Here is a 15,616-nt window from a genome sequence, read left to right as displayed (position 1 = left end):
CTGGGTTGTTGTTTTCTTACCAAAAAATAGTGGAAACACTAAGGGCCTACATTTGGCAGGCTAAAATAATCCAAAACATTCCTCTCACATAAACATTTTCTGGACTGCCAGAGCCAAATATCTTAAACTGAAATCATCAATGGATGATAGCTTTATTCCTGTTAAAACATACAATTAAACTCATAAATCAGTTTCATACTAAACACTGTGATATACATATTCAGTGGTTCAAAAGCTCATAAAGATTTACATTTAGACCTTCCCCACATAAAAAGCAGATGTTTCCCATAAAACAATTCTAGAACATAACAAATACTCAGGTTTTTGCATATTAGTTTAACAATGTTACCATTTCATTTTCTCTGACTCTTGTGACTTACACATTAACCATCTGCAACTCATAATTCTTTATACAGTACAACAGTACAATGTATATGATTTTATCAATCCAATTTAATAATGATCTTAGACAAATAACCTAGCAAAAAGCCTTTTTTCTCTCTACTAAACACTCAAAAAATGTGTAACCACACATCAGTTCAAAGCTACCTTTTGATCATCCTTAATCAAGTTCAACAGTTTGTGCTGTTCACCAGAAATGAATTCTCTGTAGGATTTAAAAGGCATTTGAAAAATAAGAGTTCCAAAAAGTCACAAATGTAAATATTTCAGAAGATCTAAGAACTCATCACCTGATAAAAACATAAAAGCAAGATAAAACAGAGAAGCTAACCACAAACAAATTGATTGTTGGAAATAGCAGAGGGTTCCTATAAAACACGAAAGCACTAATCATGGAAGGTCAGATCTAACCGAAGCTTTCAATTAGGGGAAGAGCAGACTTAATTGCATGCACACTTCAGAAATTCTGATTAAGCACTGCATGTTTTGGTCAATGTCCTGGTGTGACTGTGGTCACAGTCCAGTCACGCAAAGAAATACAGATGTTAGGGACCATTTACATTTTCACAATCCCTTTTCCAACAAAACCAACAAAATACATAAAACTCAATTCAGTTTGCAGGCATGCCATGTGCACTGTCAAAATTCTCACAGTTCTAATTTATGAAGTATAGCTCACAATTCACCCTGTTATTATTAATAATAAAATACAGTAGGAAATGTAACATCTTCACTAGAGCAATGTGCTTTTACCAACCCCATCTGTTCGGTATATCTGGCCTTGCTTATACACCACAAACTCACCAGAAATAACTCTTACTTAGTTCAAAAAATATGCTTATGTTTACCAATGTCTCCAACAATTATCCAGACAGTCCCACGTTTTGCTTTTTTATGTAGCACTTTATATTAAATGTGCATGTTAAAAAAAATGTTTTTAGTTTATATTCAGGCAGGCAACTTGCCGATAAAATTGAAAAACTATTTTGAAAAACTGCTGTACAAAGATATTATGTCAGATATATTTAAATCTGTATTCAGGCCGTATGAAAATACTTAAGTCAGAAACTAAAGGTTTTGTTATCTTTCATGGCATTACTGATCTACAGATTTTAAGTTTAGTATTTTGGAGTTGTGGTCGGGGACTCTGGACTCAAGCCCAAATGTCATGGATTCAAATCCCAGGTGAAACATTGCTGTTATACACTTGAGCATGGAGCTTAATCTGATTGCTCCAGTAAAATACCCTACTATATAAACTGGTTCTCTCCAGGCTGTCAATGGGAATGAGCATTTAATCTCAACTGATACTGTATGTCAGGTCAAACAAATGATTACATTACTTTTCCATTTCGCCTGCCTTGGCAACAGTGGTGCAATCTTTTCAGACTGCCGTGAATTTTTTCCTGTTTTCCTCCTTCTAATTTTCAAGTTGCTCATTTTTTTTTTATATCTGCACTATACCATTCAGAGCCTGCCATGGTAGAGTATCTTCATATTACTCCATTTCCTTCTGCCTATAAAATTAATTGGTAAATTTACTCCTTAGACACAGTAAACCACTTAGGCAGCATTAGGACCAAACTCTCTTTTCACCCAAATCCAGCCCTCAAAAATAGAAGTGCCTTCCATCAAATTTCAAAACTATCTGCAAGACTGAACACAACAAGAAAAAAATGGAAGAGAGATATCTTCAGTTTCAGGGAGGCAAGGTGACTCAGAGTTTTACGTGAGGCACGGTTGTCATTAACAAATAATGAAGTTTAAAATCACCAAGCTTTAGGAAATTAACACCCCCATTTTTAATATTGCTAGTATTCGAAGAGCCGTGCTACCATTCCTCAACACTCTGGTCCCAAACACTTAGATTCAAGGGCCAGTTAGATTAGGTCTATAAAACTATAAAACCTGGTGAAAGTATGTGGTGAGGCTGTATGGCAGATGTGAATGGCATGCCCTGGAACACAAGATGAGCTCTTTCTATGCTCCATGTAAAAGCAGTGGGGTAATGATTAACCAAAGTATCAATGGATCTCAATGCTTTGTAATACACTACGATAAAAAAATTCATTGTTTATGTAATACTTTATCAAGCTGCTCAAGAACTCTAATCATTATTTTAAAAATGATTACAAGAGCTGCAGTCTGCTAAATTTATCAAGAACTTGAAATGAATTTTAAGCCCAGGCAAATTCTAAGCAGAACATTCTGCATCAACCTTTCTTGAATTTGCTCATGGCATTACCTTAATGTCAGCTGTTTAAACATTAGTTAGTACCAATGGGGTGGGGGGGGGGGTGAAGTCAGACATTTATTTTTGTTAAAGGTGCAGTAATACTATGAAAGAAAACCAAAATCTTCTGGCCCAAGTACTGCCTGAATACATATTTAAATAACTACAGGAAAGTAAATACTTTAACTATTTCCATTTTACTTATTACCATTTTATCTAAAATTTTAAAACATCTTGTTAACGGCACTGTCAGTCTCCAAAATCAGTCTTAATTAAAATGTTATAAATAAAGATTTGTAACAAAAATAAGATTATAAATGATAGGGTGTTATCTGGGTCTATTTTGGTCATTTTGCTGTAAGAGCCCAACTTATCACTGTTTAAAGTATTCCAGTGAACAAGCTACAAAACACAAAACATGAACATTTACAGTGTATTAAAATCATCAGTGGCCCACATTCACTTGATTCAAGCTGTGTTTCAAGTTGTGCTTTGTGTTGACTAGATCAATACCTTTCAGGAATCACAAGATAGTAGAAATCGTTTAGTTCTGAAAACAACATCTGATAACATTGGTTGATCAGAATAGAAGCATATTTCAGTTTTACTCTGAACAAATTCTGTATCAACTTGACAATAGACAGTCATAGTTACATTCACAGCTTTGCTTTTATCAATAAGCTCCAGTCTGACAATTATTCTATTGCCTGATGAAAAACCACAGCTGTGTTACAAGAAATTTCCTTTGCTTGTAATATTATCAAGAAATAACCTATTTTACCATTTTTTTTCAGCAAATGCACACAACTAAGTTGGCACACTCATATCAACTTACTGACTATAAATTTTGGTCATAACAAACTACAAGAATGGAATTTTTTCCATTTGTGCTATCGAAAGACTGAAATCTATTTAACAAAAGTTCAGTAATCAGACTACTCCAGAGTTCCAGAGTAACTTCAAAATCCAGTTTTGTTTTAAAGGATCTGTTTTTCTGGAGATGACCACTCTATTTTATTGCAGGAGCTTGTGGACTGTGTGTTGAAAAACATTTTTTTAATTAATTCTTGCAGTAAAATATACAGTATTAGCACGTGCTTTCAATTCACTTCAGTTTGGCGTCTCAGCTCCAGTTACAATCTCAGATCTCAGGCAATTTCTCTTTACTATTGCACTATGCATTAATTGGAATTTCTCAAAACTGAAAGATTCTGCATTCTTATATATTAGAACACATAGTGGACAGTCACAGAAAATTAGTCAAAATCAGTGGGAGTCAATTAATTCACAAGTAGTGAAGGCGTTTGCTCCAAATGCAGATTGAGTGCTAAGAACCACATGTAAGTTTTAATTTCGAACCCTGGATCATAACACTAGCTGCTACAACAGGGATCACCCACATACTGAGGCATTATTGGCTCAGAGTCTGCAGTTTTTAGTGAGACACAGGTCTCACCAAACATGTTAGAATTTGTTACTTTTAACTGGGATGTTGAATCAGTCAAAGGCAAGTGCAAAAGGACAACACGTGGCTATTGTGATAATGATAACACAATAAGTACTGAATGTACTGTTTATAGAAATATAATAGACCACCAATTATGAGGAATCAAAATACTCTTCACAATGATAAAATACACTATCCACCAGTGCCTCCAGTGGTAGTGTTGGGACTTCCTGGTAGAGCTCTCTTGGTTCCCAGCAAAACAACAACTGTTCTGAAATCAAAAGAGAATGTCTGCACTTCATCATTCTCCCCATATGGGAACTGAGACCAAGGTTGTAAGCTTAAAGTTGCAAAGGTATAATTGTAAACTCCAATTTACATTGGTGTATAATAAATAATTGTTCATTTTACATTAAAAAAACAAAGCACTGGCACAGCACAAACACAAAAAATAGGAAAATGGAACACGGAAAGCAGTTAATTCTTAATGATACTGGCTTGTTAGATTATTAGTGAGTAGTTCATGCGTGTTAATTGTCAACTACATTCTAACAGTAACTATCCAGAACAAGTCAAACGAATAAAGTGGATTACACTGGCATGACTTATTATTCTACACAAACTACTCACTTTTGAACTCAATATACTTATCCCTCATATCACTGCTGTGACATATTTCTCTGCTCAATATAACCAGGTGTATAAAACACTGTACTATATGTTTAATCTGCTCATCGGCAGTGCGAAGAGTATATTGATTTCTCATTTTTGGTGGTGAATTACTATACATTTATATATACAATACATTCATGACTTATTTTGTTGTCACAATAGCCAAGTGTTGCCGCTTATTACTTGCCTTTGGTGATCCTACATCCCAGTTAAAAGCAACAAAAATCTGCTAATTCTAACATAAGGCGAGACCCGTGCCTCTCTAAACCCTCAAGGAACTTTCGCAGTTCCAAATTCAAGTTTGAGCAGACTTATTTGCATTAGTAATTGAACAAGACACCCTGACAAATATGTTTTTCTAACGAATGAAAATGTATGCAGCGTATCATAGTCAGAAGTACATTTAAAATAATTAAGTTAAATTATGTAGCTGGCTTTCCCCACTCCTGCCTCAAAGCACTGGTTTCGATACTAGGCTGGGGAACTTTTTTGTGAGGATTTTTCATGCACTCCCCATGCTCGTGTGAGTTACTAATTCAAGAGAGATATATTTTTTTCTGCATTGTGCTCTAAATAAGACTCAAAAATAATTATCTTCGTAAGGAGTGTATTTAGTTACCCTAAAACCTTAAATATACATACAGAGAGAGACTAAATACAGAATATATTGTATGTATAAGCAGGCACACAGATGGGGAGAGAAGCTTGGGGTCAGAGCGCAGGGTCAGCCATTTACAGTATACGGCACCCCTGGAGCAGTTGGGGTTAAGGGCCTTGCTCAGGGCCCATCGGAGTAGGATTCCTCTGCCGGCCGTGGGATATGAACCGGCAACCTTCCAGCCACAGGCGCAGATCCTTAGCCACAGTCCCACCACTCCGTGGTTTATTATTAGTGAACATAAAACATTTTCATAAACTCTTAAATACACATTTTATCTTCTTAACTGTTGTACTTTTGTGTAAGTTAAATGGGCTAATCATTTCTAATTATTTCTATAATTTCTATATTATTTCTAATTATATCTATCCTACATCTTACCAATTGAAATCCAGTACATACTGTATATGCCTAACTCTCAGTTTACATAGGTAACTCATTCCTCAAAAACTATGCATAAAGTGAAATTTTGCTGAACAAAAATTAAATTCCCATTACTTTTTATGTAAAAGGTCATAACTCATACATAAGATCTAGAAAGCAGCTAATTCATAGAAATATATTAATATAAAAATAATCATTGTTCCCTCAAGAGAACTAAATTATTTAAATAGGAACACTATTGAATGTTCATGATAGGTAATTAGCCCATTTAACTTACAATAAAGTATAACAGTTAAGAAGATAAAATGTGTATTAAAGAGTTTATGAAAATGCTTAGTTTATTCACTAATAATAAACCAAGAAATGCCGCTAGAGTTTAAGATACAGACTATAAAATGTATGTATCATTTTGTTCAAGCAAATAATCCCCATAAAAATAATTTCATAACAATCTTTCCTGTTCTTATTTTTATACAAATAAAAGACATAGGAACTTCATTTAACAGTAAAAGCCTATTGCTAATGGCATCCGAAAGACATTATTTTTGCTTCAAGTCTGGAATTTGATTAGTGTTTTCCTGCTTTTTATGGCAATAAGACAATGATATTAGTCTTTCTTCTCTCTACAAAACGCAAAAAATTGCGACATTCTTTGTTCTATTTGCTTGATGCTTAAACTTTAAGGGATATACTTATGCTCCATATACTGTATCCCTTGTAAAACACCATGATTTTTGTCTTGATTGATTTTATTTTATTCATACAACCACCTTAGAGTGAAAAAAATATTTTTACCTCATTCATACAACCACCTTAGAGATAAAGTACTGTACATGCTACCAATAAAGGTCAGTTTACAGAGGAAAGTGTCCAAGTCTGACTACAGAACTGAGGGTAAAGTATGCTGTGGTAATGGCTTGTGGAATCGTGGAAGAAAGGCAAGATTGCCGAAATTCCTCACTCAACAATTTATTTTTCTAAGACAGAAGTTTGTGGAAAAGACAAATAAACTATCTGAAACATCCATAAAAGTGAGAAAGTACAGCTGGCAAGATAATTTCTGTGATGGTCACACCTAGCCATCTTAACTTGATTTTAAAAATACATGAGAAACGGGTATTATCAGGGCTCTGTAAATTATCCGTGTTTGTTGCAGAGACATACGGGAAATCACAGCTACAATCATTTTCTGTTTATGGTAAATTACAGTAATGTAATAGTCCTTCATCATGATCATTCCATAATACAGAAACTGAGGTGATTTCCAGCTACAATACTGTTTTTGTTCCAAAACAATGGAAGTGAAATATCTTTCAGCCATAGACTCTGATTTCTGTTGTTTCCTAAACAAAAACCTGGAAACATTCTCCAAATATTAAACATTTTAATCAAAACACAAAAAGAGCATTCGATCCATTTCACTCATTACTAGTAGCTAAACTTTATCCAGATGTTTCAGTACTTCAGTATGAATTAGGCAACAAAACAGGTAAGAGCTTACAAAAATTAAGCAATGTGGTTTGGGAAAACACTTGCAGATCTAGCTGAAAGATATCTCATCTTTCTCCTGACAATAATCTTAACTATTTCAGCCTAACTTATATCTGTACTTACATTACAAAATTCAATTACACTTTTATAATGTCTTGATACTTTGCTGACTTAATACTGTGGTTCATCAAGCATAAGAAAATGGAAAAACAAAAACACATTCAGCATTTCTGTCAGAAGCTGACTAATTGATAGATTCTATGCTGAACATGCTGTTTATTCACCAGTATTGTTTTCTATCATAGTAATGCAACTACTGTGCCAGTACAACCAAATGGTAACAACCTTGACCACCATGATCAAATAAACATTCTATTTTCTGAACACACCCAGTTGTATTTCACTTTTTCGCTACAATTTTCTGTAATTGCTGTACTTTCTAACAAACTTTCACTTCACTTAGTAAGTATTGCAATAAATATGTGATGTATGCTATATATCTGGTAAACCATTGTCCTTAGTATTACACAATGTTTTGGTTTACAGTTCCCTGTAAGTCTATAATATAATTATGTTGTTGAATGCGAGACTCTCTGGTTAAAGACCAAGTCTGTGAGTTTACTTACTTTACTGAGTCCATGCCCATGCCCATAAATCATTGGTGTAACATCTGGTCACTCTTACCACAAACTGGTGGCAAATTATGGTGTCACAGTGTCTAGGATACCTACAAGTGCTTTTTGAGACCCACCAACTTGTTTCACCCAATACTTTGATTAGATTTACCACCATGTCCGCAGAAAGAATCCCAGAAGAAAGTTAAGATTCCAAGAAGCAGAATCGTGACCTCCCAAAGTAAGCTCCTCAAGACTTAACCAATGAGGGAAATATCTGTGGTTGTCTAGATTGCCTACAAGGCCAATCAAGGTTTGTTTCACTTTTAAGCAGGGTAAATTTTCAGAAACTGGAAGCTTTTCTTAATTCTGCCAATGATTACTCCTTAAGAACGTAAACTTTTTAAATCTCCTTTACAAGCACTTCACAGGCACTGTTAAAGTGCTACACATTTCCCAGGTAATTGCTTCCTCTCTTTCCTGTTTGGGGGTCCTGTGTGGCCACAATATACTGTGAAATATAAACAAGCAATGCCAGATGTGTTGGTAGAACATCTTCAAATGATAGAGGAACCCACTGTGAACATAACCCAATAAAATAAACTGTAAGCGCTCACAGGAAAGGCTTGACCAAGTGAAAAGTGAGAACAGAAAAAAAAATTTTTTGAAGAGCTTTTCTAGAACGTTCCTCAAGCAAAATCTGCCTTAAAGGAGGTTTTTCAGAAGAGCAACATGGGTTACAATAATACTCCGAACTTAAAAAAGCTTTTCTAAGTTGTCCTTGGCTTGACAATTTCTTCTCCTGGTAAATGCTCTTTCCTTTAAAAACATCACCTAGAGTGCCTGTGCCTTATTTAAAAAAATATGCAGAAGACATTAACCATAGTGGTGCATCACACACTGCAACAGATTAAATTCCAAATAATATCAATACACAATTATCATTATTTTGAACCTGGCCTCTTGTAATGTTCTGATGGTAGTCCCATAGTCTCTAAACTGCTCCAACAACAAGGGCATGTTTAAGAAGTGGATTTTCTGCATTCTGCCCCTGCAAGAGAACTTGGAACTGAGATTTCTGAGCCTCCGGATCTGATCCTGTGTCATAAAAAGGAGTCTGTGTTGCTCATACAATATATACTGGCCCTGCAGGAAACTATGCAGTTTCCTGAGCTTTCAGAATTGTATTACTTTTTTTTATCAATGCACACTAGGCAATTACTGTATCTGCTTTTTTTGTGCTGTGATGATTGTGAATTGTTTTCAAGACTCATACTATATATGCATAGTGGGACAAAATGTTTCAAGTAATGCTGGCCTTTCTGTTCTGTTCAGCTGTCCCTAAAATGTTAAAACTTGTATCTTAATTACCACAACTTGCATTTGAATAAAGGATTAACCAACAAGTATTAGCAATGTTGCATTAGTATTTGTGGCACATTTTTGTAACAATGTTAATTCTTTCTATCAATTCGAAGCACGATTAAGGAACATGCTATTTTATGGGCTTTAACACCGCAAAGGCTTAAAAAACACTTTGTTCGTAAGAAGGTCTTTGGTGGACCAAAAATAAATGATCTGAGAGCTTTCACTCTCAGAGGTAGCTTATCTTGGTTTTTCAGTAGGAGTATTTCAATTCAAGACACTTTTTTCATCTCCAGGGGAGAATTTTAAGCAGCAAGCAGTGCAACATACAACACATTACAATGAAAAAAAAAGAAAACATTGCTAAGAAAAAAAGCATATACATAAATAAAAACAGCAAATGGGCCATAAAAGTGATTAGAAGTAACATTGTGTAGAATTTAAGAATGTATTAAAGTACATGCACATTTGTAGAGGGGGCTTGGCCCAATTAACATAATATTGATCATACTTCAGTATGATCAGTGATAACAGTTATCACAGTCTAATCTTTATTTGAAAGAATAGTATTTATTAATTTTATTTAATAAATAACTATGTAATATTCATAGTTATGGGTGAATGATGGGTGCTTATCAGAAATAACTGAATACATAGATTCATCCTAACAAGTAGCAACAAAATTCTAGGTGAATCAATTGCATTCCCACACATGGTGCCAATACATGTGACTGCAGTGTTCCCTGCAACTGTTTGTCTCGGTCCAGCGCTAATGAAGGTTTCTGTGCCTTGATGCTGATGTCATGTCCTTTCAACCTAATAATGAAGATATTGCTCTAGATTCTTCTATTGTGAAGTGCAAACAGGATTACCTGCTCAGAATTTAAACTCCGAAACCATTTAGCCAATCAAGATTTAACGCAATCGGTTCAACATGTTGGATAAGTCAAGTCCTGGAGATGCACAGTCCTGTACATGATCTAAAATAAACTCTAAAATTTTTAGGGACATTGAAAAACAACACTGTCAGTGAACTCACCAAGGAATTGTTTCATTTAAGAAATGAAGAGCAAAAAGGTACAAATCTAGGGACCTTATGTGCCAGCATTCTTATGAAGAGCCCTATTTATAATTCAGCTACCTAAAGTTGACATACATTTGTTTCCTTTTCTTTTTGAGAGAGCACGTTCTCATTTGTCTCCCACATGTTTCCCATATGTATTTGTATTATTAGTTTAATAATTATTTTCATATATCCTTTCAACTGGTTTTTAAAATAAAAACATATATAATGAAACTGAACACATAATTCAGACTCCAAACATCAATATCCAGATGGAAGAGGAGTGCTTTGATTTCCGTCAGACCTGCGGCACTTCAGAGGTCATTGACAACACATTTTATCACTTGCCAAGAATACAGAAATCCTCATATAAACACAGGCCGATCCATATGTAAAACACCCCATCACATTACGGAAACTCACAGGAACACAGGGAGAACATACAAACTCCACACAGATAGCACCCTAGGAATAGAACCCAGATCCCAGCACTGTGAGGTAACAATGTTAACCACTGCTCCACTGTGCTGCCCTATTTGAAACACACATTTTGTAAATATAATAGGTTATAATAGGCTAGAGTCTTTATTGCTAATATCTTACAATTGCTGGTTGCCTAAAGATGTTTCACCAAAGTACCGTTTTCCTATAGAAGCCTGAAAAATCTACAATATATAAGCTTAATAATACAAAGCTTAAAGTGGCTTTATCCTTGTTAATTGTGTATATATTTGTGTATTATAATCAGGTCAGTAGGTACCATTTAAAGTTGACAAGAGTAATGACAAATATTGCAAAAGCACTAGAAAGCAAAACAAATTACAAAGATAATAATAAAAGAAATAAAATGATAATTACACCAGTTTCATTTTGACCCTGACCATCATGTTAAAGTTATTTCATGAATGTTATTTCAGAGTAATAAGTTTGTCAAAAGCATTTTATTTTTCGTAAAGCAAACCCATAAAAGACTACATGATTACTCAAATTATTTTCTATCTTATTCAGCAGTCAAGATAGAAGACAAATGCAAGGCAGTGAGATATCATTCTGTGATCTCCTGAGACAGATGCTCACTTATTATTTCTCAAGACGAACACTGGGAACCTCAGAAGCATTTATTTAGTCATAATTACTTCTGCTTTCTAAAATAATGTAGCAATTAGCAGGCTGCCACTGGATTTAACTCTGCAAGGAGAATTTCAATGATACATCTTCTGTGCAAATGAAATACAAAACCCTTGTTATGCACATCCGTACTGTACTACTGTCCTTAAGTCACCTTAAATCCTTGAGAAAGTGAATGGAGGCACACAAGATTAGAACACTGAGAAGGCTAGGAAAACTGGTGAAAATCCAGGACTTCCTAAGCTTTTGATCATTCAATTTGTGAAAGGATATATGGTGCACAAGAATACAGGGAAAATAAGGGGACTTTCAAAGTCTCAAATACAGCAAGAAGGCTACATCAAGTAGGCAGCTGCGTCACACCCCAAAAAGGCTCCACAGCTGAAACATTTTTTTTTCTTCTCTTTTCAGCATGGAATAAACCTTTACTTGTGCTAGTGCATTACATGCTACATCTTAAAAATCTCAAAGAACTGAGAAATAGCTGTTACCCTCCGGAAGAGGCTCCTATTCTTTCAATGCGAAGCTTAACAATGTGGTTTATGACTGCTTTTTCAATAATATTTTCAAGAATAAATGTAAATATCTCTGCTGCCTGGTCTTTCAGCCCTGAAACCTTGTCCTCTACATCCGTAGCATAATTCCTCCTTCATTTCCAATTGTCAATTTAAATGAGTTGCAAATGAAACAAAGTTTATTTCTTTTTGTTTCTTCTCAGACTCATTACTAGAAAAACAGAAGAAAACTCTACTTAACAAAAAGAACCATTACTGATATGCACATTGATATTTGTGAGTATGATTTAAGAAATAACTATTTAAGTTTTTAATGACTCCTTAAACTCCTCAAAAGCTTTTATCTTTAATCATTAGCCAGTTTTAGCACATTTTTAAGGAGACTGTAATTCTCACCGATACTTTAACTATGACTATGTTATTCCAGGCTTATTGTTTTGCACTTAGCATGCTATGATAACAATGTGCATAGGAAACATTCAAACATTAACCTTTAGATTAAAAACTATATAATTTCATCACATCTAGACTACAAGTAAATTATTTCCCTTACTTTTTAATTAAAATTTGTAAGTGAATCTGTCCCATATAGTTAATATAAATTAATTTTGCAAGAAATAAAAAAGGAATTCTTGCAAATTGGACATTTGAACAGTGGACATGAGTATTAACGTCAGATGAGTTCAAGGTCATATAAATCCAAACTTGGCTTTTACAATGCAGAATGTCTGCATCTGTGAAACACAGGATGTGGACTCTGCTTTTGGGACTGGAAAACACATAAACCTAGGAGGCATACTAACCAAAGAAAAACCAAGCCGCTACTACAATTCTACAGAACAGGAGCCTGAGTAATGGTTATGTTAATACCTTTATAATGATCCCAAATATACTACAAGTACAGTTACAGATGTCTCCTGTAAATAGTGCTCATTGGACATATCCGTACACTTAAGCAAATACTGTACATAGATTTTGGTATTCATACAAATTTGTGTAACTCTTCACAAATGACTAAAGGTTAGGACTGCAATTTCTTGACCAGGGATAAATTAACAATACTATACTTAAAAAAACAAGGGTCTGGAGATTAATTCTTTCACATTTAAATCAGTCAAATAAAATAGAATCTAAAATATAACAATAAAATTATTGCTCTTTACTATGTGTTCCTTTAGACTGATTTTGGTCTGCCTTTACAATTGTGCTGCACACTATTCCTACTATTTTATTCAACAACATGTATTTGTGATTCCTAGGGTAATGCAAATGACAAGACAAGATTTACGCTGTTTAATTTGGCCAGTTACCATGTTAAATACCAAAGTCCTTTCGACCCATTGCACAATTAACAGTTTTATTATGGTGTATCATTAGGGAGTTGGACTTGGGACTTCCTCCAAAAAAGGGAGAGAAAGGTTCTCTGTTATTTTGTGGTTTCTCACAAGCTATGATTAAAATAAATTGTTCACAAGGTTGTTATAAGCCTTTTTCCTTCATGGTTCAAGGCTTACTTTATGTGAATACCAAATTGCATTACTGTATTACTAAAAGGGCTTTATACAGCTAGATGTGACTTTTACTCATTTTCAAAGTCCACAATAGGATCCACATACACATAACCAGTTTATAGTAACAATTACACTAAATTTATCATTTTGGCTGCTTAAAAATGGGACCTTATCAACAAAAAGATGATTCAATGCCCCTACTTAAATATCCTTCAAATCTTAATATTTTTTGTTTAAAACACTGCATCCTTAGATCCCATTGGGTCACATTCATTTGCATTCTTGGAATTTCTGCATTGAGAAACTATGAGAACAAGTTCACCCCTATTTTTGTTTTGACTGCACAAACAGCAATGACATGGGAAGACACTGTGCCTTAACTTCAAAACGTGTTTAATTGTGGATTTTGGTCATTTATATTTTTTTGCTAGTGTCGATGAGGTTTTATTTTATTACTTTTAACAAAAAAATGTTCAAAATGTTTTTCTATACTGTACGTGTGGCGCCGCTAGTACCTGATAGGGAACGATGCTTTCGTGAGCCGTGCCCCATCTGCGGGCCTCCTTCCCTCTGTTCAGATAGTTAGCTGCTATATGGGTAAGACACGCCACCTGCCGGAAGAAAAGACATGACACGCGTGTTCCTCATTCACAGTACTGTAAGGATGGATTTCACGTAGGAGGCTGCGTCAGCATGCAGGAACAAGTAAAGGTTTTTTTACAAGAAGGCCCCCACACAGCTGAAACGTTGTTTCTTTTCTTCTCCTCTCAGCATGGAATAAACCTTTACTTATTCCTGTACTGTAAGGAAGATACGATTAGTCCATCCACTCATCCATTTTCTAACCACTTTATCCAATGCAGGGTTGTGGAGAAGCTGGAGACTAACAGGCAACAGGTGCAAGAATGGGAACACCCTGGATGGAATGCCAGTAGGGCACACACAGACACACACACTCACCATTTCCCCAGACACCAATAAACCCATCAGCATGTCTTTGGACTGTGGGAGGACACCGGAGCACCCAGAGGAAACCCACAGAACATGGGGAGAACATACAAACTCCACGCAGAAAGCACCTTGGGAATTGAACCCAGGGCTCCAGCACTGCGAGTTAGGAATGCTAACCACTGCGCCATTAGAATATTCTATTCAGGCTACATATCTCACAGTTTGAGGGCACACAGTAAGGCAAGCAAGCAAATGCTTTAAGAATGTAAAGGACTACCATTACCTTACTGCAGTATGTCCAAAATTCAGCAGCCAGAATCCTGACCAGGTCTAATGCAAGTGTTCACATTACTCCTGTCCTGGAGTCCTTGCACTGGCTTCTGGTCAAATTCCATGTAGACTTTAAAATCCTCATGCTCACCTATAAGGCTCTGCATGGCTTGGCACCTCAGTACCTGTCTGAACTATTATCGCCCTACTCCCCACCTCGCAACCTCTGCTCTTCAAATTCTGCCCTCCTTACTGTCCCCCAAGCCTGTCTACATTGTATGGGTGACAGGGCCTTCTCCTGTTATGCCCCCAAGCTCTGGAACTCTTTGCCCAAGGATATCAGAGAGCCACCTTCTCTAAACTCCTTCAAATCCAGACTCAAAACCCTCTTCTTCAGAAAAGCCTTTACTTAACTGGTTCCATTCTTCACCCCTCTGCTCTTCTTAGTACCACCATCCACGGTCTCCTCTATATATTGTAATTGTGTCTTATCTTGTGTATTCTCCTTATTTATTGTTATACTCTTCTTATTTATTGTTATTGTCATCCTGTAAAGCGCTTTGAGAAGCCACCTTTAAAGGCGCTATATAAAATAAAGTTTATTATTATTATATTATTATCTAAATACCAAATAATCAGAGCTGTTGGGTTTTTTTTAAAACTACACTAAGACAGAGCAAAGGTTAGGAAACGTTTCAGTTAGCAAGTACACTTAAAAAAATGTGTGTCCATAGATAAGGAAAGCCATGTTGTCATATGATGAAATGTTGTCATAGCTGACATACACAACTGCTTTTGAAGTGAGAAGAGTATGTCTCTACACCAAAATATGACTCTGTCTGAAGGTCACCATCAAGTGCAACCAGCATTTGAACCCTGGACAACATTGAGCCTCTACAAACGACAGCCTGG

At 35.5% G+C, this 15,616-nt stretch overlaps 1 protein-coding gene across 2 annotated transcripts in view; it reads right to left on the bottom strand.

The window, feature by feature from the left end:
- sugct (succinyl-CoA:glutarate-CoA transferase) overlaps positions 1–15,616 on the bottom strand; it is a 204,487-nt gene that overhangs the window by 143,754 nt on the left and 45,117 nt on the right. For both annotated transcript variants that reach the window (XM_088919040.1, XM_088919042.1), the window contains exon 9: positions 13,999–14,094. In XM_088919040.1, coding sequence (XP_088775166.1) covers positions 13,999–14,094 — 96 coding nt within the window. The remainder of the gene's footprint in view (positions 1–13,998; positions 14,095–15,616) is intronic.

The sequence above is a fragment of the Atractosteus spatula genome, chromosome 6 (genome assembly GCF_055471065.1).
Source record: "Atractosteus spatula isolate fAtrSpa1 chromosome 6, fAtrSpa1.hap1, whole genome shotgun sequence".
NCBI classification, from domain to species: Eukaryota; Metazoa; Chordata; class Actinopteri; order Semionotiformes; family Lepisosteidae; genus Atractosteus; species Atractosteus spatula.
This window is presented reverse-complemented; position numbering and strand designations above follow the sequence as displayed.